At 42.4% G+C, this 23,814-nt stretch overlaps 1 protein-coding gene across 1 annotated transcript in view; it reads right to left on the bottom strand.

The window, feature by feature from the left end:
- Positions 1 to 23,814, bottom strand: part of ZNF407 (zinc finger protein 407) — a 462,307-nt gene that overhangs the window by 153,248 nt on the left and 285,245 nt on the right. The window contains exon 7 of the mRNA XM_084621975.1: positions 17,439 to 17,559. Coding sequence (XP_084478101.1) covers positions 17,439 to 17,559 — 121 coding nt within the window. The remainder of the gene's footprint in view (positions 1 to 17,438; positions 17,560 to 23,814) is intronic.

The following is a 23,814-nucleotide window of genomic DNA, read 5'->3' as shown; positions in this document are numbered from 1 at the left end:
TGGGTTCACAAAAACGGCCAAACTGAGTGCTGCTGTGAAGCTCCAAGGCAAGCAAATTGGCCATTAAGCACAAGACCCACCCAGGTAGAGGAGAAACTTTGTTACAGTAGTTATTGCTCAAGAAGTTCACTTATAATGGGAAAGGGATTCTAAATAATTCTGCTTGCTTTAAAATTCACTGCTGCCCTCAGTGATGATTTTCTCTCCTTTACTACCTATTAGTACATTAATGGCTTGATCCGAAGAAGCAGAATTGTATTTGGAAGAATTTATACTTGAAGGTCAAGTTTTTTAAAAACAAAACAGAACAAAAAACAGGGCTCTGATCCAGCCAACACTCAAAGTCAATGAGGCTACATATTCATGCTTAAATTTTTGCAGGATTGGAGCCAAAACCTGGAGATGTATTTAGTTCTCATGAAAAATACTGCATTACCAGCCCTGGAGACTAAGGATGGGATTTCAAAAGAAGACTAAGGGAATTAGTCACTCAACTCCTGCTGAAATTCAATAGAATTTGGGCACCTAACTCCATTAGGTTCCTTTGAAAATCCCTGCCTAAAGCCCTTTACCCAGGAAACAGCAATGCAGGCTTCGCTACATCATCTCGCTCCTTGTGGTTGATGCTTCTCCACAAACTCTATGTATGATAGTAAATACTAAAATCTGAAGCATTCTAGTCTTGTCCACTGTTCCCTCTAAGCTGTGTGCATGCACACAGATCCTAAACCCCACGCACATGGCAAAACACTGCGTGCACAAAAATTTGCACAGAAGCACAACAATTTGCACAGAAGAAATTTTTTGCGCACATGGCCTGTCAAAAATTTTCACAGAGGAAATTTTTTGCACATATAGCCTGTCAAAAATTGGAGGGAACATTGGACTCTTGTCTAATTAATTTTGTCAAGTTACTGCTCAAGGAAGGCATGGATTCCAAGAAACTCTATTATTATTATTTCTACTACAATACAGTGGCATCAAAGGATCCCATTCAAAGATCCACAGCATCCCTTGGGCACTGCACAAATAACAGAGAAAGCCATCCCTGCCTTAGAGAGTTTATAATCTATAGTAATAATCTATAATCATACAGGATACATCGGGTCGAATGAACAGACCGAATGAAGGTGGAAGGGGTTTGGGAGAATGAGATACCAACAAAACAAAGTTTAGTCAAAAAGCAGAAGTCTTTTTTTCTTTGATCCCCACAAACTTTTCTTCTTCTTCCTTTTTTTAAAACACTGCAGTGTTCAAAGAATGGTCAGGATCAGGGATTGGCAACCTTTGGCCTAGGTAAGTCCCCTAGCGGGCCTGGCCAGTTTGTTTACCTGCCACGTCCACAGGTTCATCTGATCAGAGCTCCCAATGGCCGCAGTTCATCACAGCCAGCACATCCCTCGGCCCACGCTGCTTCCTGCAGCCCCCACTGGCCTGGAGTGGCGAACCGCAGCCAGTGGGAGATGCAATCGGCCAAACCTGCAGACGCAGCAGGTAAACAAACCGTCCCGGCCTGTCAGGGGGCTTACCCTGGCAGGCTGCATGCCAAAGGTTGCCGACCCCTGGTCAAGATGTTGCTACATCTCTCACTGGACTTCTAGGCGTATCTGTATCTGTAAGGTCTTCAGAACAGGTAGTAGGTGAAATCCTGGCCCCACTGAAGACAGTGGGAGTTTAACCATTAACTTCAATGGAGCCAAGATTTCATCCAGCGTCTTTATTTTGGCATCTGCAGCACCAAGTACACTGGTGCTCAGGAGTGCCAACAGGAAACACATTACCCACCCTCTGTTTTGCTGGGACTTTATCTCCCCAGAGAACAATGAGGGGAAGCTGCATTGGCTTGAGCACTGGAGGAGGGGCACTGACAATTCTTCCTAGGGTGCCGCCGGAGTGCGCCACTGAAATCAAAAGCAGATATTTCAGAGTAGTGCAAGGGATATTGAGATTCTACTAAAAAGAACGAGGAGTACTTGTGGCACCTTAGAGACTAACAAATTTATTTGGGCATAAGCTTTCGTGGGCTAGAGATCGCTATCAAGCATTCTTAAAACTACAAAACCCACCTGCTGAAGTGAAGAAACAGATTGACAGAGCCAGAAGAGTACCCAGAAGTCACCTACTACAGGACAGGCCCAACAAAGAAAGTAACAGAACCCCACTAGCCGTCACCTTCAGCCCCCAACAAAATCCCCTCCAGAGCATCATCAAGGATCTACAACCTATCCCTGCAGGATGATCCCTCACTCTCACAGATCTTGGGAGACAGGCCAGTCCTCGCTTACAGACAGCCCCTCAACCTGAAGCAAATACTCACCAGCAACCACATACCACACAACAAAAACACTAACCCATGAACCTATCCTTGCAACAAAGCCCATTGCCAACTCTGTCCACGTATCTATTCAAGGGACACCATCATAGGGCCTAATCACATCAGTCACACCATGAGAGGTTCGTTCACCTGCACATCTACCGATGTGATATATGCCATCATGTTCCAGCAATGCTCCTCTGCCATTTACACTGGCCAAACCAGACAGTCTCTATGTAAAAGAATAAATGGACACAAATCAGTTGTTAAGAATTATAACGTTCAAAAACCAGTCGGAGAACGCTTCAACCTCCCTGGTCACTCAATTACAGACCTAAAAGTCACAATTCTTCAACAAAAAACTTCAAAAGCAGACTCCAATGAGAAACTGCAGAACTGGAATTAATTTGCAAATTGGACACCGTTACATTAGGCTTGAATAAAGACTGGAAGTGGATGTGTCATTACACAAAGTAAAAACTATTTCCCCATGCCAGTTTTTCCCCTACTGTTACTCACACCTTCTTGTCAACTGTTTGAAATGGGCCATCCTGATTATCACTAGAAAAGGTTTTTTCTCCTGATGATAATAGCCCACCTTAATTGATTAGTCTCGTTAGAGTTGATATGGCAACACCCATTTTTTCATGTTCTCTGTATATCTATATCTTCCTACTGTATTTTCCACTGCATGCATCTGATGAAGTGGGCTTTAGCCCATGAAAGCTTATGCCCAAATAAATTTGTTAGTCTCTAATGTGCTACAAGTACTCCTCGGTCTTTTTGCTGATACAGACTAATACGGCTACCACTCTGAAACCTGAGATTCTACAGTGGCCATACTGTAATGGTATGGAAGGAAAAGATACAGAGTTCTAAACAAGAAATCAAGTTAGGAGCTATGGCTTGTAGGAGCAGGCAAGAGCACAGCTGCAGCAGACAAATCTTTGAGTTATCCAAAAGGGAAAAAAAAAATCACTGTAACAAACTACCTTAGCGGTTGATTTATATTATAAAGCTGTTTTTGCAAGGCAAAGATAGAGACTTTCTTTTTTTTTAAATGAAAGCTCAGGTGTCCAACTAACCCATGAAGAAGTTTATTAATGCTTCAGAGACCGCTGGACTGTGAGCATGTTCAGAATTCATTAACCAACCTAACTAGCCCCAGGACTAGTTCATAAACATATATGGGAACTTTTCAGATCAAGCAGCTTTGAAATATGGTGCTACAGACAAATTAGGAGCCTTTTCAGAAAGTGAAGAACTCATTTTGAAGTCTCTTACCTCACAGATGCCTTGTACAATTTACTTGAAGGAAGGGAAAGGATTTACCTGAAATTTTTGTTGGTGTTTCAAAATGAGGCTGTTGGTGTTTCAAAGTGAACCACATTGCCTCCTTAACTATGGAGTCACCGCTGAGATTCTGTAATCACCTTGACAGAGGGAGGGTGTTTATATAATAAAGTTAAGGGGTTCTGGTGATACCACAATAAACCACCAAAATGATTCTTCAGTGATTTATGATGTCACTAGAACTCCTGGATATATTTATAGGCTTACAACACAAGGAGGAGTTTTATAGTATTATAAACTACAGAGTTTTCCAGCCATGTATCCTTTTAATAGTGATGTCACAGCTAAAAATATGAAAGATAGTACTGCTAAAGAGTGTTAGAAGTGATTTAATTTAACACTATTTAAAAAAAAGATTTTTGTTAGTATACAGCACAATAATGCAATACCATGACAAGCTGGGCTGTTGTGCTCAGGCAGAAGGAAATGAAAGACTACGAGGCAGATTATGATAATAGCTGCCTTGAGTAAGGGACAGAATATAACTGCACTGCCCCTGAAGCATACCAGATAGCTAGCTGTGATTTTGAGAGAGTCACAGTTCATTTTCTGGCTCCCCCTTTCCTCCAGGGGGATGTAATGGGCTATTAGGTAGAACAGTCGCAGATTACTTCCTCCTGCGTACACGCTCACCTGTTGGGAGAGAATGTATTGAGTCAAGGCTCCACCCATGTGGCAAAAGGTGTAACAGCCCTGCAGGCTGCTTTCCCGCATACTTTGAGGTGTGTATCCCATAGACCAGTGTTTCCCAAACTTGGGACGCCACTTGTTCAGGGAAAGCCCCTGGTGGGCCAGGCCGGTTTGTTTACCTGCCGTGTCCGCAGGTTCGGCCGATCGCGGCTCCCACAGGCTGCGGTTTGCCGCTGCAGGCCAATGGGGGCTGAGGGAAGTGGCAGCCGGTACGTCCCTCAGCCTGCGCCACTTTCCGCAGCCCCCATTGGCCTGCAGCGGTGAACCACAGCCAGTGGGAGCCGCGATCGGCCAAACCTGCGGACACAGCAGGTAAACAAACTGGCCTGGCCCACCACAGGCTTTCCCTGAACAAGCGGCGTCCCAAGTTTGGGAAACACTGCCATAGACCATATGAACATATAAGCGGTGCATTACAATCCCTTTCTTTCCTGGGCAGGGCACAAGCCAAAGTGATGATCATGTCCTGAAATAGCATACACTTTTCCCTGCATATTGTAACAAATATTGCTCCACACCCATGTGTGCAGCCCATTATTTTAAGTGCATATTTGGTGATTTAATTTGTGGTTTTGCTGTCATGTTTTGTCATTATTAGCAGAACCTTTTCATAAAACCAAAGTCTTAACACGCAGTTATATATAACGTTATGCTGTATGTGATTCCAAAGGCTCAAAAGTTGCTGTAATACTTGGATTCAAAATATTTTTTTCTTGAGCAAAGAGAGAGAAACTGGAAACTAACGTACAGATCTTTATGGTGACCATTCTCTATAAAAGCCTTGGAAGTAAGTAGTGGTATTCCCTGTAGGAATAGTGATAATACCACTGTGATATTATCTACTTGCAAAGGCAAAATTGTAGATTTTAATGGTGACTATTGTAACTATGTAAAGAAAGCTCCAGAAAAGTCTCATATAATCTCTGTGGCCCCCATTCAAACCTAAATCCAACTGGCCAGGCCTCACAGACCAGCTGTGCACTGGCGTGATCAGGAGGTAAGGTTGGCTCAATGAGCAAGACAATAAGCAGGTGCTTAGATCTATATTCTGTGTTTACAGTGTCTAGCAAAATGAGGCCCTAAACCACGGCTGGGCTCCCTACTTGCTACCATAATACACAAACAAACAACATTAAATGATACAGCTTGGGAACTATTTTGGGATGGAGAGCTCATGTACATAAGCTCCCTGTCTCCTCCGCAACACTGTTCTCTGCTTGCAACCCACTGTTTCCCATACTAGGGCCATGCAGCTCATGAATAAGAAATGATCAGGATAAAGCCAGTATCAGCCACCTCCATCAGAGCAGAGAGCAGTCTTCACAGCTGCTGACATTCCATGGCGTAGCAGCTGCAGAGGAAGTTTGGAGGTGGCTAGAAGCCTACAAGTTCTCTTCAGAAAAAGAATAGGAAAGCCTTCTCAACAATTGTTTTCCTTCCTTTCAGGAACTTATTTCCCTTCCACCTTTATATTTTGTATTTTTAAAAGGCTGGAATTTTCCCGCAAAGCAGGTTCCCACTCTTTCTGGAACTCCTGTTGAAGTGGGCTTGCTTTTCCCTTTCTGAGCCAGATAAGGCTCAGATCAAAGTTGACTTTGGATGGTCTTTTTCAAATAAATTATTTAATTCCAATACAGAAATACTGTGGGCTCAGCTGATGTAACCTGGCCTGGTACCATTACGCTGAAGTAAATGGAGCTACATCCATTTACACCAGATGAGAAAGTGGTCCTGAGGAAAAAAACAGAATGTAATTAAAGACTGTATCATAATGCATACAAACATGGGGGTCAAATTAAAATTCCACAGGCAACCTTAACTCTGGTATTTCCTAATTTTTGAGTATTTGACTTTGCAACTGTAGTAATGATCTTTTAATGTAGTTTTGTGTTTTTATATATGCGGTGTGTGTGTGTGTTCTTTATGACATAATAGCTCTAAGCCTGGGAAATAAGACAACGCAACAGACTAGTGGCAAAAATATTATCTATTGATTGCATCTCTACCACAATATGTACAGTAATAGCAAACTACCACTCAGGGGGTTGTCCATAGCAATTCCTTATAGAATGACCATTCCCAAAGATAACTTTGACCCTTTTATAATGATTGGATTTGGGACTAAAGAACAGTAAGCTAAATAAACATGTTTATTTTGATTCTGCTTTGAGAGGCAATAGAAGAGAAGAGACATATGGTTACTTTTTTTTCAAAATGACTGTGCTAGTTAATCAGCAATCCCAATGTTTAATTTCTGCTTCAGTTGTGCCAAGAAACAAAAGAATATATATGTAGATTTAAAGAGATTTTGTATTTAAATCTACAGCAATAAATTTCCTTGAAACACAAAGAATTTCAGAAGATATCAAGTGTTTTTGCTAAAAATAGTATTTTGAAGACCAGAGGTTTCTCACTCATCCTGAAGTCAGAGAAATGGCATTAAAATTTGTATTTATTTAAAAAGAAAATATGTCTAAATAACCCCTTAAAGTTATAATTTACCATTATTAATTAAGAGCCTGAAAGAAATGTTTGTGCTGAATTTGTACATAGCTTTCCAACCTGAGTGTGTCTGCAAGAGAGAAAAATATGGTGGTAGCTGTGTGGGGTGGAGAGAAACAAGTTTGAGCAGAGAGAAGATAAAATGTATAGTGCAAATGGAAAACAACATTAGAGTTTCTCTCTCTACTGCAATAGGCATGAGATTTTTTCCCCAGAGTTGCTGATATCAAATACATTGTGTTTTGGATTGAGAAAATCTGACAGATTCATATGTAGGTGAGAGTGGCAAGAAGGCAGATCTCCAATAGGAATGATAGACTGGGGACTAGGCCCAGTGTTGGATGGCAGGTGGGAGACAATAAGGAGATGAAAGAGGTCAGGGACAATAAGAAGATGAAAGAGGTCAGGTGTCTGTGCAGGCCACAATGGGAGTGGGTGGGTAGGGGACTGGGCACCGGGTCGAGATGGACTGCAGTGGAAAGAAGTTGGTGAAGGACTAACTATATGGAAATTATTAACATTTATGTCTAACTTATGTTCTCATTGACAATGAAGTTAACAGGTTTGCATATGAACAAAGTAGAATTTGAACTTTAAAGGATGACTCACAGAAGTTCTTCCTCGGGGTACTCATCCAAAAACGGGACTTGGGCAATGTTGCCAATTGTCAGAATTTTATCATGAGTTTCAGGATATTTTGTGTTTTTATTAAAGCCCCAGATGATGGAGTCAGGTGATTGCATGAGAATCAGCTTTCACTAAAAATAAAAATGTCTAGTACTCATGGTTGTAAAGAAAAGGTGGAAAATGTGAACTCTAAAGACTCAAAATGTAAAAGTCAAATAAAAAGAATCCAATATTTATTGTTTTTAAGCCATTCGCAGGATATCTGAAGTTATGATTCATAATATTTGAATGCTTGGGGTTAGCAATATTGCTGAAATCACTGGGGAAACATGCAGTTTGCTTACTCATTAAAATAAACCTGTGGAAGTTGCCTTAGCTTATATGAATATAGTCTAAGTCCTGCTCTACACTACAAAGCTAGGTGGACAAAAGTCACTTGCATCAACCTAGTTGTTCATATGCATATAGTCAAATTTGTCTGTCGCCAATGTAAGTGCCCCATTACAACGCAGTAACATCACATCACTGAATGGCACTGAGCCCTGGTTGACCTACTATAGTCGACCAGTGCAAGTGTAGACACTGGGTGACATACATTGACCCTAAATGTCCTCCAGCAGCTGTCCCACAATGCCCAAAGCTGACAACTCTGGTCACAGTTGTGAACTTCACTACCCATGAGTTATGCAGAATGGAAGCCACAATACTGGCCACATGCTCTAAACATGCTCCTGTCTGGAGTAGGCAGTAGGCTCTCCAGGGCTTATGGGGAGAAGAGACCGTGCATGAGTAGCTATGGAGCAGTAATAAAAATGTGGCCATCTATGAGCACATTGCACAGGGGGTGCAGGTGAAGAGATATTACAGGGAGCAGCAGCAGCACTGTGTGAAAGCGAAGAAACTGCATCGGGCATACCAGAAGGCCAGGGAGGCCAACACTTGATCTAGTGCCAAGCCACAGACCTGCTGCTTTTAATACAAGCTGCATGCCATACTTGATAGAGACCCAAGCAGCACCCCACAGAGTACCACAGATACCTCCAAGAAGCTTGAGATACAAACTCCTGCCATGAACTGAGAGTAGGAGGAGGAGGAGGAGAAGACTGTGGGACATGCAACTGGGGGGTCTGGCTATGCCACAAACCAGAAAGTATTTGAAACTCCACTGCAGTATAGTCAGTCCTGGCATTTTAGCATGGGTGAGCCCAGTGCAGGGGAAGGAACCTCGGATTAAGTATGTGAATGCATTTCCCACTACGGTGTTTAAATGTACAAACGGTGCCTGACCCCAACATAGCAAGACATAGGTATCGACTCTTCATTAAATTATTTGTACTAGAAGAGGGAGTGGTACAACAAACAGAGGTAAGTCCTGATCTGCTTTTCATTCCCCTGTAGTTAGCTTCAGGGGAGCGCGGAAGAGGCAGAGCTTGTCTGAATCTTCCTGAGAGAACTCAAGACTTCAGGGCCACATAGAGCACGGTCATGACACCACATTACGGTGGATGACGAAGACGAAGATTTTGTCAAGGACATTTTTAGTAAAAGTCACGGACAGGTCATGGGCAATAAAGAAAAATTCACAGAAGGCCCTGACCTGTCCCTGACTTTTACTCAAAATATACGTGACAAAATAGGGAGGGAGACGGCTCCAGCACCCATTGTTGCTGCTGGGGATCTGGGGTCACCCACCACCTGCGGTGGCTGGGGAGCTGCCGGGGCCCCCAATGCCCTGGCGGCTTAGAACTCCAGGGTCCCCTGCCACCCAGAGCAGGAGGGTCCCCCTACTGCCCATGGCTCAGAGGTTTGGGAGCCCCTGCCACCGCAACAGCTGAGAAATCCAGGGGGGCCCTGCCGCCCACGGGGATACCCCACAGCTCCCGGCTTCTGTGGGCAGCGGGGGACCGCACAGCTCTGTGGCACTGTAGGATGAAGTCACAGAGTTCTCTGGAAGTCATGGATTCCATGACTTCTGCAGCCTCCATGACAAAATCATAGCCTTATGGATGACTGGTAAAGTGCTCTTTCAAGACATCTTTACATTAAGTTCTTCTAATAGCCCTTGTTCCTGGCTGTTTGAACTCAGCAGACAACCACTCCACTTCTGTCCGGAGGCAGCTTTTCTCCCTTTGCCTCATAAATATTATGCAGGACACATCAGGCAACTATAACCATTGGGATATTTTTCTCACTGCTATCCAATCTTGTGAGTAAACAGTGTCTATGTCCCATTCAAACTGTCATTCTGCATCTGCTGAGCCAGTAACTGAATATTTCCTTGGTGCTGTTGACATGGCTGGCATACAGCTTCATGAGCCAGAGGAGCAAGGAGTAGGCATTATTAACATTTCCACTGGTAGGGAAAGAATGTCCCAGCTTGCAGATTTCAAAATAGTCCTGTGTTCTTAAAGAGGCGAGCATCAAACATCTTCCCTGACCAGCCAATGTTGATGTTGCTGAAGCATCCTTGGTGATCTACCAATGCTTGCATACCCATAGAAATGCAGCCCTTTTTGTCGATGTACTCCATGACGAGGTGGGCTGGTGCCAAAATAGGGATTTTCATGCTATCTCTTGCCCAACTGCAGTTTGGGAACCCCAGTACTGTAAATCCATCAACTATGTCCTGCATATTGCAGAGAGTTTCAGTTCTGCATAGCGGGAAATGATTAATGACCCTACACACCTACATGACCCTGACCCCCACTGTGGATTTTCCAACTCTGAAATGATTTCCCACTGATTGGCAGCAATGTAGCATTGCAAGCTTCCAGAGAGCTATCACCACTCACTTCTTAACTGTCAGTTTAGCTCTCTTTTTGCTGTTCCTGTGCTGGAGGGATGCTTTTTGATGTCCCTGTGCTGCGAGCTCAGCACACAGATCCAGAAGTGTGGTTTTGCACATCCGAAAATTCTGCAACCGCTACTCTTAGTCACAAACCTGAATTACGATGCAATCCCACCAATCACTGCTCATTTCTCAGTCCCAAAAGCAATGCTCCACCATCTGCAGCTGCTCCGTGAACACAACCAACAAACTTGAATTGGTTTTCACAATCTCTCCTCAATGAAATCCTCAAGTCCCTCATTATCGTGGTTTGTCCTGTGGCTCTGCAAATACCAGAGGATTGTTTGTCCTTTGTGTGCAACGTTCATGACAATAGTGCAGACCTGTGTTGGTTCCATGCTTCTGTCTGAGATGGACATTAGGAAGTAGTGAACAGTTTTGCAGGATTTTTTTTAAAAGGCATGAAAATTATGGGTAATGAATGGCATTATGGGATGGAGAAGCTTGCATGATGGGAATCTGATCCTTTGCTCCCAGTCACCCCTGTGTGACGTGCTTCTGCCGCACCCTGCATTGCCAAAATTTACCAAGAGACAGTGCTCTGGACAATGGCAAGTTGCATACTGGGATAACCATAGTATCCTTTTTGAAGAGGACTACATTATGCAAACTAGAAACCTTTTAGTTGAGACCCCCAATCAACTGTGGGGAGTTACAGTGCAGCACTTTGGTTCATGCTGCTATTCACATCCTCATTGTCCAAAATGTGGGGCAGTGGAGACACATCCTAAGTGCAACTTTACTTTAACACATTCAGATTCCACTAGTTCGTAGGCTCTAAAATTTACTTCTTAAGTAAAGTCTACCAGTTTGCATGATAGCCTATCAGTAGTTTGGCTTATCATGTTTAACATTTTTATTTTAAGTCAACGCGTGAAATATCAGCAATAGTTTAGGTAAACACAAACATATGTACATGTCTAGCAATAGTATTAAAGAAGAAACCATATTCATCATTATTTTAAATGCTTCATTCATTATAATAATTTACATTGCACTTTTGGGTTATGCTTAAATGCTATGCAAAATTATTTTTAAAATCTAGATGTACAATATTTTATTATATTATTAATTCAGATTAATAAATATTCAGATAAAATGCTCAGTAAATTTATTCTAAACACTAAGGACTTAGAAACTGTTTTGAGATGCCTATGTCTGGGATCCAGGAGCACATACTTGCAGAATTTCCCTCTAAAGTTTCTATTCGCATTCATTGTTTATAAGCCTGTTCCTACAAGATGCTGAGTACACTCAACTCCTCCTAGTGACTTCAGTGGGAGTTGAAGGCTCTCCATATCATGCTGAAAGCCACAACTGGCCACTATTATGTACATATCTTATTACCCCTACCAGAATATGTACAGTTTGCCCTACGGCGCTCTTTTAATATGGAAATGTGTGGTAGAGTAGTTGTCATTTAAAGTCAACATCAACCCTACAGCTAGCCATGGTGATATCACACAGGTGTTTCCTGCTATAAGTACAGGGAAACAGTGTGGCATCTTAAATATCACCATGGACTAACTATATGTAAATGGTGACTTTTTAATGACAACCACTGCATTCTACCATTTCATTCTAGAGAACGGCCTTACACACTTTCCATTTTGGCCTTACACACTTTCCATTTTGGCCTTAGATAACTAAATACTATTATCTCAGAATTTGCAATATTCCCTTACTATTCTTATTATAGCAAATGTTGAGGTAATAGTATCAAGGTGGCTGAAAGGCTATTAAAGGCAACTATAGTACATGTAAAAGTAAAACAAACACTTACTTTGCAGATTTTTATGACTTTGGTGCAAATCCTGGAGTGTGTTAAAAAGTCCTTATTTTACAACCTATGAACATAGACAATAAGTCAAAAGGAAAAGGGAACTCCCTAGGGATGCTGTCCAAAAGAAAAGAAAAGAAAAGAAAAGAAAAGAAAAGAAAAGAAAAGAAAAGAAAAGAAAAGAAGCCCCTACCAAGTCACTCACCCTAACTCAGGATGCTGTTGCTGCTGAAACTACACAATGAATCCTTCTGCAGTTGGAATTTCAGATGCAATAATCCCTTACAGTGTGTTGTCTAATTATTTTATTATGCATAATAAATGTAAAATATTTATTTTAGTTTACATAATTATATTAAATATGCATGCTATTTATCCTCAGTCTTGTAAGATATCCTTCACGAGTGATGTATTTTTCAGAAAGGTGCATTTATGGAATTAATGCTGTTTTGCTGGTCTGGGTGTTTATTTTGTAAAGCTTGTAAAAAGTTTCTTCTCTATTACCAGAGAACATTTTGTCAACCCTCTGGATGCTGCCTTCCATTTTTTCCTAAGTACTGTGTGTAAAATGAAGAGTGGATTGTAAACTGTTCAGTGGGGCCCCAGAGGAATGAATGTCTTTTTCTTTAATTAAAGAACAGTGGTGACACACAGTAAGTTAATGTTATATCTGTCATGAGATCTCATGGCCACAGTAAGTTATGGCAATGTGTGGTAAACACATCACAAGACTAATCCTATATTTCTCATGCACTCTAAACTCTCACAGACTTCAATGGTGTGCTAGAAAAGCAGGATTGGGCCTTATATGATCAATGACCAATTAACATAAATCTATTTTGTACTATCATGCACATATTCTTCTTCAGTGAATGGATATTATTATATGTCTAAGAAATGGTGATAGTTATAAGAAACAGTAAATTCTAATGGGCTCAGACTTAAGCCAAATGGTTCAAATCTGGATAACCACAAGTAGGCTCCCAAATCTAAATTTAGGCATAGAAGTGGCTAGATTTTCAAAAACGCTGAGCACCTGGAGCGCCCATTGATTTCACTGGGATTTGTGGGATCCCAGCACTTCTGAAAATCAGGCCATTAATATTTAGGTGCCTAAATATGGGGCCTTACTTTACGCAGACGGGTTTGAAAAGTTTGGCCTTAGGAAATACAATCCATGCTATTCATAGTTTACAGACATAGACCAGTTTCAGCAAGTTCCAGGTCTCCTTACTTTTCACTGTGCTCCATAGAAATGTCATGCAATTGAAAAAGTGTAGCCACATAACACTTCTCTCTTAAATGACATAGAAATCTAGGATAACCTTTGCATAAGTAATGGTGGAAGAAGGCCCTATGAGACCAATTCTGTACTATAAAATTGTGGTGAACATTAATTAAGAATGAATAACTTTTTTGTATAATGGAGTATATTGATTTAATAATGGAAAAGACATATTGTGATTTGAGATCATAAATGCACAGAAAAGCATATATATTTACATTTAAATAGACTGAAGGAGTCATTGGCTAAATTAATAGTGCAGACTTGAAAAATATTTCAGCCTGAAATCCAGGCTGAAAAGACCAATTATATCCCTTTTTGGAAACACATCCAAATGAGAATTGTTCATATTTTAAGATTTTTCCTTATTTCATATATAATAATTATTCACACTATTGCCAGATACATAGAAGTAGAAGATAATTTCTTTGCCACTGAGGTAATGTATTTTTGCATTGTGTATTTAGAAGTCTAAAAGTAAATATCACAAGGTCAAAATGCAAATGACTCTAAATGTAAGATAACATACTGCACAATTTTGGAGCTACAGTCATAAACATAGCTTATGTAAACAAATCAATCAAGTATATACAATCCAATGCTACACTTGTTTTCTTTTTGGGAATTTAGATTTCATTACGGATTATATAATTTGCGTGATAAAAATCTGAAGTAGTTTATTACTCACTTGGGCACACCACAGTCATTCAAGACTTTCACTAGTTAAGGAAGGAATTTCCCTCCTGATTGTGAGTTATTGAGAATATTTTCTCCTTTCTATTCTATCCAGCCCAAACCAATCTTTTCCCCTAGATGTCTTATAGTCTATTCCACTTTAGTCTCTGTTGCTAATAAAAAAGACAAGCAATATGTGCCTATACAGTTGCAAAATAATCCACATTTTAATCACAACAGTTTCTAAATTCATATTTATTCTTTTATTAGCATCCTTTCATCCTAAAGCTTCCCAGACTGCCTTACAGAAGATGAGCTCTGTTGAGCTTGAAACCTTGTCTCTTTCACCAGCAGAAGTTGGTCCAATAAAAGATATTACCTCACCCAGCTTGTCTCTTATGGAATGCATGCAGAGATCATATCATCCACCTCTGAAAGCAGATGTAAAAGAGTGCAAGCAACACTACTGTATTTCTACACACAAACTAAAGAATACTCCTCTCATTGAAACAAAAGTTATTACAATTAAAAAGTCTGCATTTGCCAAGAGTTACCACAAAATAGTATTTAAGGTAGTCCTACAATAACCTAACCACTTGTTCTGGGGGAACTTACAGTAGACTGGCAGGATATAATTACCAACATGAGAGTTTGAGCAGAACACATGAAGGTTATCATGTTTACTACTGCAAAAAGTTCTCTAATGCCTACAAATAGTTACAGCCTTAATTTCATGTTCTTCCAAAAGGTGGCACCTACAATAACACATGCTGAGGTGTTGGCTTACAATTGAATCAGTGTGAAGAGCACCACATGTTGAGTCCCAGCACAGGAGTGAGAGAAACTAAGAGGAGGGCAATATGTTAGCCACTTTGAGAAAAGAGAAAAAAAAAAGGAAAGGAAAGGAAAGGAAAGGAAAGGAAAGGAAAGAGAGGAAGATGGACTGGAGAAAACATAGCTGCCAACAGCCTTGGCTATTATCCCAGGACTGTGGAAACTGGCAGGCAGATATAGAGATGCTGAACTCTAGGCACAGCAGTCCCACTCCTGGCTCCTCAGCAGCTTTGCAGGGTGCCTCTCTGCCTCTCAACTGCAGCAGCAACAGCTCTAATTTCAGGTGTCAGAGTAGCAGCCGTGTTCGTCTGTATCCACAAAAAGAACAGGAGTACTTGTGGCACATCACTGCCAGCGCTCATAAGGAATCTCCTGCTGGACCCAAGAAACATGAGTTGGTACCTTAAGAGTCCACCCTCCATGTGGACAAAGAGTCAGTCACCTTGGCCCAGAAAGGAGCCGTGACAGCGGAGATCTGAAATACTATTGTAATGGGACAATTATTTCCAAATAAATGAGGAAGTGGGGGCTGCCAGAGGGTTTTCTATGCACTCTGATGAATTTTAGGCTATTTTCTTTGCTCTGTCTCTTCTCTAAGAAAATAACCACAAACACACTAGAATACTGAAAAAAACCTTCTGTGTCCTGGGATCTCTAGAATATTTGGAAAATTGTCCCTGGCCAGCAGTTTAGCCTCATTCACCGCACATCTTATCTGACACAATATTTAGGACACTGTGGTACCTTTCCCAAACCTGAAATAGAGGTCTGTGTAGCTCAAAAACGTGATTCTTTCACCGACAGAAGTTGATCCAATAAAAGATGTTACGTCACTCACCTTGTCTGGGACCAACACAGCTACAACACTGCAATCAATATGTAAGATATGCATTTTGTGTCATGAGCAGTGAAAAAGGTAAAGCTCTAGAGGAGCTGTCCATTCGTGCACTGTGCACTCAGGGCCCAATCCCGCAAACTCGTACATGAGCAATGAGTAGTACTCCCATTCACTGGTGATTTCAAATGAATCTCATTAGATCACCAAAACTTTTCTCTTATTTCCTAGTTGAGGCCAATGGGACTACTCCTTTGAGTAGGGACTGCTCATGAGAGTGAAGGTTTGCAAGATGAGGCCCCTTTTAAGGTAGATTGTGAATGGGACAGCATTCCCCAGGAGCCGTTACCTCATTCATTGCTCATCTTGCCATACTCACTGCAATCCTTGTAAGTCCTCACCTTCCATGTGCCTCTTCGAAGATAAGCATTCAGTGATGTAGAGCCCAATACAAAGCCCTGCCTTTGCTGCCTGATCCAAAGCTCATTGAAGTCATTGGAAAGACTCCCATTTACTTCAATGGTGCCCTCAGTTTGCACTTGTAAGGCAGAAACTGTATATCTCCTAATGCGTGCAGTACAGGAGCTTCCTAGTATCTACCTCATGCTGCATGGGACAAGGCACTCTGGAAGTATCTAACTTTTACTATATTTTTTCTTTTTTAAACACTAGGAAATTCCATTAAAAAAAGTTAGGTTAAAAGAACTTGATGGTTGTATGCTTAGGACTCACAAGTCAAGAAATGCTGCGGAATTGCACTCAAAAGTTTAACTTTCCCCTTATGTATATGCACTGAGATAACTTTTAATAACATGATCACATACTCTTTCCCAAATATACTATTCATTTCTAAAACTTTGAAAGTTAATTCTCATAAGCTGCATGTGAATGATTTTCGTGCACTCTTTGTATAGCATACACAGAATAGTACACAATGCAAAAAGATGTCAAAAACGCAATCAAAGAGAAAGCATATATTACACTGCATTTGTAAAATAGCATATGATGATTTAATTAAGAACTGCATTGTAATGTATATAAGGCTTATGCGGCTGAGTTAAGCTTGCACAGATAACCTTAATTTCTCTCTTTTCCTGACTTTTGCGTGCTTAACAGTGCAGCCATGATATTGACAAAACAGGATGCCTTTTAGGGCAGTGTCTTATGGGACTTTGCCACTCAGAATGCTCTTCTTCCAACCTTGTCTGATCAACTAGTCTGGCAAGAAGAAGGAAAAACAGTAGTAGAAACTTTAACTAACTCAAGTTGCTTCCACTTTAAATATGTATTTGATGGGTGCTCAGGCTGCTAAGCCTTTTGGGGCAGCTTTTCTTTCTTGGTGGAATGGCTGCAACTCAACCGAGAAAATTTTCAAAAGCAGAGTTGATTTGAAAAGGCAATGCAGATAAGTAGTCTCACCAGGGAGAATTCTAATAGACACCAGAGCAGCTGTGAAACCAACACTCGATATTAGCATTACCGTGTTAGCACTAAAAAGTTTTCATTTGTATTTCTTTTTTTAAAGTAATATCTGAATACTATGAGACTAATTTTTAAGTTACCTCCTAATTTAATATGCAATTACTGCTGCACTGATGGTATTTTAATGGCAATGTATTTTCACTGGTGACTTCAAATGAACTTCATCAGATCACCTTAACTTCTTTCATCACTTTATTATTAATGACTTGTTACCTGTAGTCACACCAGGGACATCTGTAGGGTTTTTCACCAGTATGGACACGCTTATGTCGTGTCAGATGTGACTGTGTTGTGGAAGCGAAATTACACTCATCACATCTGAATGGTTTCTCTCCTGAAAGAGGACAAGAAAATACAAGCATTAATAATTTTAACTGATAGAAAACTCCCTGAGCCACCTTTTCAGTTCATATGCAGCAGAAGAGCAAATACAATCTGCAGTTTCAAATATAACGAGCCTCTTCTTAATTACAAAATACTCCTGCAGTAACTCTCATTACAAGTTATCTACCTTACTTGCTGGCTGCTTCCTCATGTGGCAGTAGAGCAGCCTGCCTGCCTGCCAGGGAGGAGGAAGTATCGCACTGGGCTCAGATGTGAAGCCCTTCGTCCTCCTTCCTGAAAGTGCACTACTAACAAGGGAGTCAGTATAGTGCTGCTTTATTGGACTCATCAATGCAGCTTCCATCATGAAAAAGAGAGATAAGTAGGGATGGGAAACCAGAGGAGACAAGTAAAAGAACAGCAAAAATCATCAGCCTCGTTTTATAACTGGACTAACTAAGAAAAGTTAAGTCACTCCATCATTGGAGTCAGTGCCAGAGCATGGGATTCTGTAGTTTTCTATCCTTTGCTTCACCCACAAGACCACTCTGCCACTCATGCTACCCAGTTTCTCTCAGTGGTCAGAGGTCACACTGGCTGCTAAGATCGCTAGCAGCTGACTTGAAGAGATCTTGAGGCAGCCTTAGTCCAGTTATCAGCAGCAGCCTAAGCAGCTCTGCACACCACAGATGCAAACCAATTTGGGATGCACTCTAACATTGAAGGACCTGCAGCCATAGTTTTGAAAAATCAGTGATAAATTTTCAAGTCTAGGGATCAGTTCACATTGTTTTCTACATTTTTAAGGATTCCTTCTGAAAACAAAGAATAAAAAACACACAAATTCACTATTTTAAAATAACATTATTAAGGTGGAATGGTCAAGCATTCAAAAGTTAGGAACTGGCAGAATTAACATTGCATTAATGTTGCAGAATTAATGTGCATGCATTATGATAAGTCTTTAATTACATGATCACATGCCATTATTTCCATAGGACCTCTGCCTAATATACTGTACAGAATAGCAGTGCTCTCTTAATGAGCAGGTATTCAATATTTTGTTTTATTCTGGTTGTTCAATGTGGGCCCCGAGATGTTATTTACTGCATACTCTGCAAACTCTGAAGACAGATTGATTAATTTCCTCATGGGCTTTTCTGTGGTGCTCATCATTATAGTGCATGCTTCACAAATATCAATTATCTTCACAAAACCTCTGTGAAACAAGGGGTTGGGGGTTTTAATTCCATTTGGATGAGGAACTGAGGCACAGAGAGATCAAAGTCAAAAGTTTCCATTCATTTTGGGTGCCCAAGTTGAGACAACTAAGACCTGATTTTTTCAGATTACTTAGCATTATACAGCAATTTAATTCTCACTGACTTCAGCTGCAGCTGTGACTTCTGCTAATCAGAGTCTCAAACTGAACACCTATAAAATGAGGAATACGCAATTAGTAAGCATCTCTGAAAGCTGGGTTTAAGAGACTTGCCCAGCATCACACAGGAACGCTGGGGCACTGTGAGAGATAGAATCCAATTCTCCAGGGTAGCATTTGACTGTCTTAATAATGAAACCATTCTTTCTCTTTGTGTAATCCTCTGCCTCTTTCATAATACACCTGGAGCTAGAGCAGGCTGGAAAACGTAAATCCCTTCTTGTGAAAAATTTTGCTTTTTTGAATTGTTTTTTGTCACAAAACAGGATAAAATGGCAAAAAATAAAATTTTCTTTAGCAGGACAGGGGTTTTGGAGAAAAAATTGTTTTGGGAGAATCAAAACAGAGTTTTTCAGCCTCCTGGCTGCCTGGCCAGAAGGTGCTGGTCAATTTCAGGCAGCAAGTGAAAGAGACAAGAGACTTCCAGCCTGGCTGCAGAGTCAGAGAGCCAAGGTGCTCAGCATCCCCACCTCTGGGGTCACAGTGACAGAGAGTAGGGATGTCCAGTATCTCTGGCCCTGCAGCTGGGGGAGTAGGCTGGAAGCTACTGAGGCAGAGTCATGGCACTCAGCCCCACCAGCTCTCCTGGAAAGCTTTTGCCAGTTTCACTTTCCACCAGGCAGTCTCTTGCCCAGACAGCTTTAGTCTCTCCCACCCAGACTCACTGTCCTGGTCCCAATTTCCACCCAGACTCCCAGTCTCTCTCTTTCTCCCCCCACCCCGCTCTGCTTTGCCCAGCCAGTCCCAGCCAATGTGTTTCCCCTTCTCCCAACCTTCAATTGCCCTTCCCCCGACATTGCCTGTCCCTACGGGCTCCCAGTTCCAATCTCCCCCCCCCCCAGGCTTCCCATCCAATCAAAGTCCCCTCTCCCACTGGCTCCCTATCCCAGTCTCTATTCCCTGCTTCTTCCAATTCCCCTCCTACACCAACACTCCTCTTCAGATATGTCTCCCATCCTCTCTCACCTCTTTCCCTCCACCCCACAGGTACTTAGACTCAAACTGCTTCCAAGCCAGCTGCAGTCTCCCTCTTACCCCACCTCCCACACCCAGTTTCCCTCTTCCCACACCACCAGCCTGCAATCCCAATCTCCCCCAGAAGGCTTCTTGTCCCAGTCCTACTCCCTGGTTGCCTGCTTAGCCACATCCAGCTCTTGCCCTTTCTGAATTCATATCAAGTAGCTTCTCCCTTCCTACTCCTGGGCCCAGTGGGGGGTGGGGGTGTGGAGAGTCACTAAGAGTACAGAGGAAACGGGCTCCCTGCTCTCAGTTCCAGCCGTACCTGGCCCAGCCTGCAGCAGCCCAGGCCTTCAATTGCAGAGAAAGTCCCTGCTCAGCTCCAGGCTGGAGCATGCCCAGTGTGGATGGAACCTTTGGGGAATTTCATTACTAAAATCTAAGAAGTCTCTACTGAGCATGTGCAAATGGCAATTTTTTTCTAAGGTTTATAACTTGGCCAAATTTGGTCAGATTTTCATTGGGACAGCGACAGGAATATCCCCTAACATAAAGGCCACCTGCCAAATATCAAGTGCCTGCTCCAAAGCAGGGAGTGCAAAACATTTTCGAAGTAAAGGATGCCAGAATTTTTTTAAAGTGGGCAAAGCAACGTATTTTTTTCCTAGCCTCATTCTCAGAAACAACTAAACTGTTTTGGCTGCAATCTTAAAAAACTAGCCTGAGGCAGACACCTGGCATGGAAAATTCAACCCAAACAGTTGAGGTTTGGCAAAGTTATAAGCAACTGAAAACAGGGTCTTAAAATGGGAAGTGTTAGACAATATTAATAACAGACGGTCATCCAGCCCCACATACATATTTCCCAAATGAAAGCTAGGATTAATCCTCATATTTCTAACTAGCCAAAGCAGGAGAAGCCCAGACTGTAGGCTTCTTATGCTCTGAAAGACCGCTCTAGAGAAAGAAGATGGGAAACCTGCATGGGAACTGGGGAGAAATAGGCAAAGGAGAGGTAGCTTCAAGACTTAGAACAATTGCTTTTAGTAGCTCTTGGAGAGAATTTCAGCTACTATTTTTCAGCTCCTGTTACCTGGCCAGGGGGTGAGGGAAACCCAGGATTGTGCTGGACAAATTGGGACTGCTGGCAAATATGCCTTTCCTGCTCCAAACTTTCCTGTCAAATACCCAATCTCTTCTTCTCTGAAGAAACTGATTCTTCCAACTGTTTGACTGACAGTGGCTTCTTTTCCAATTAAACTCTCTGGGATACTTAACACTATTTCAACAACCTATTCTTGAACTGAAAATTCCTGTCCCAACTCCTGGTTTGTTTTCTCTTTGAGAATTAAAGAAAATAGTAATATTTCTGAAGCCTAAGTAACACAGCTACAAGAATGATAGAGAAGGGTCTTCCTTCCTTCTAGCAGTTTTCATTTAATATACATTTGAACCTTATTAAACTGCACCTTTGTAAACTGGAAACCAGCAAATCTGCACTGAAAATGATTTTCTGGTTTGAGGTCCTCTTTAACACATCTCAGGAAAGTTCTGCTGCAATGCTGAGGCAGACCCAGTGAGGCAGACAGATCAGTGAGGTTCCACTCTAGCTAGTAGAGTTTGGAAATTCCATCATGACCAAAAGAAAAATGAATAATCCTCACCACCGCATGAGGAAGTTTCTCCTTAGGAAATCCTTGTGGCTAAGTGTTCCTGTCAGGTACAGTTTGTGTAAATTTCACTTGACAGAAAATACATCACAGCAACACAAAACAAAAGGCCAAATGAACTGGGAAAAACTGACTGCCTAACTTTCTCAATAGCTTTTAGAAGCTGCACCAAGGGGAAAAATATTTATGTATGAAACCAAGTCAATAAGAAAACTTTTCGGTTCACTTGATAGATAAGCTTGTCTCAACCAAAACCATAACATCCCAGCCTAAAGTGATAGGGAGGCAAAAAGGAGCCCAAATTACTTTTTCCACAGCCACGGCCAAGGAAGAAGTACGTACTGCTGCTATCTCCCAACCATTCCCCCCATGCTTGGTCCAACTGCTTCTGCTTCTTCTACAATCACTTCCCCTCCTAACTGCTTGGTCCCATCCTCATCCCTCTCCCCACAACTGTTTCCCCTCTCCTCCTGATATTTAATATTCTCACTCCCAAACTGTGCTCCCCTCAAGTGCCTATGCTCAATCTCACACACCGCCAGGTCAGTTTCCACTATTTCCATACTGCTTACTTCATTTCAAATCGGTCCTTCATGCCTCCGCAACAGCTCTAAACTTTGCAGCACAATTCCCTGTTTGCTGTGGCAGAATACAGGGAATGAACACCTACTGAGGTCCTGCGGGGTGGGCAGGCGCAAGCTGACTCAGGGGAAGAGTGACTAAACCCAGGGCTCAAATAATTTCGGGGGACAACTAATACAAAAAAAAACAAACAAACAGGAACAGGAGTGAGGTCAGAGGGCCACAAATAAGGAACTGGAAGGAGACATCAAACAGACAACCCCGGACTGTGCCACTGCTCCTCAAAGCTGTGAAGGGAGCCAGTGGACGCAGCCTAGAGGAACTTTGCCTGGATGCACGATCATAAGGAGGAACGGAAATGGTCCCACAGTTGTAGAGCACCTCCCCATCCAGCATCCTCCTCCTGGTTTTACAGATGGACACTTTGGCTAGCACCAGGAGGAGGTTGACGAGGGGGTCTTGCAACTTTGTGGGGCCATGGATATCTGGAGATGAAGGGGGGGAGGGGAGTGCAGCCAGACCCTGAGGACAAGGCTCTGGAGGAGCCGGAAAAGGAGATGCAACCTGGAATACTCAAGATAAATGTTTGCCAGGGTCTCTCTCATGGCACAGAAGGGGCAGGTATTGAGGAAGGGGGTGAACCATGCAGGTACATGCCCGTGCTCACAGCTGCATGAAGGAGCCAACTAATATCCCTGGCAGGCCAGGGAGCAAATGTGGAATACAGGCCCACCGGGGTTCCTCACCCTCCACAGGTGGTAGAAGAGCCCGCCACTTTGTGTCGGGACAGGACACGAGGGTGAGGAAGTGAAAGGTATGGAGCACAAACTCGCATAGGTGTGTCCTGGGTGTGGTTCGGAAATGAACTGGCTGCAGTTTGCACAGTCAGCTCTGGTTGCAGAAGGGAGGGGTCTGGGGTGGCTCACGGGGCCCAATAACAAGTTGCCAGGGATGAGGGGTGGGCGGGGAGTACCCTCCCACAGGACCCACTCAAGGAAAGCCTGAGAGGCGGCGATAAGGCTGCCATAAACCCCATCCTGCCATAAACATCTCCCCCTTACTCGCACAGATATTGTGGCGTGCACAGCAAGCAGTAATAACAATGGGAATATTGGTTTCGCTGAGGTCTAAGCGAGTCAATAAACTGCACCAGTGTGCTTTTTAAATGCCCAAATGCACATTCTACCACCATTCTGCACTTACTCAGCCTATAGTTGAACAGCTCCTGACTACTGTCCAGGGTGCCTGTGTATGGTTTCATAAGCCATGGCATTAAGGGGTAGGCTGGGTCCCCAAGGATAACTATAGGCATTTCAACATCCCCAGTGGTTATCTTCTGCTCTGGAAAGTAAGTCCTTGCTGCAGCTGTTGAAACAGACCAGAGTTCCTGAAGATGCGAGCGTCATGTACCTTTCCCGGCCATCCCATGTTGATGTTGGTGAAATATCCCTTGTGATCCACCAATGCTTGCAGCACCATTGAAAAGTACCCCTTTCGGTTTATGTACTCACTACCTTGTACTATGTACTTTGCTCCGGTGCCAAAATAGGGATATGGGTTTCATCTATCGCCCCACCATAGTTAGGGAATCCCATTGCAGCAAAGCCATCCATTA

This window comes from Lepidochelys olivacea (genome assembly GCF_965140295.1).
Source record: "Lepidochelys olivacea isolate rLepOli2 genome assembly, chromosome: 2".
In the NCBI taxonomy this organism is placed as follows: domain Eukaryota; kingdom Metazoa; phylum Chordata; order Testudines; family Cheloniidae; genus Lepidochelys; species Lepidochelys olivacea.
The sequence above is the reverse complement of the archived record's forward strand: the minus strand, read 5'-3'. Positions and strand labels throughout refer to the sequence as shown.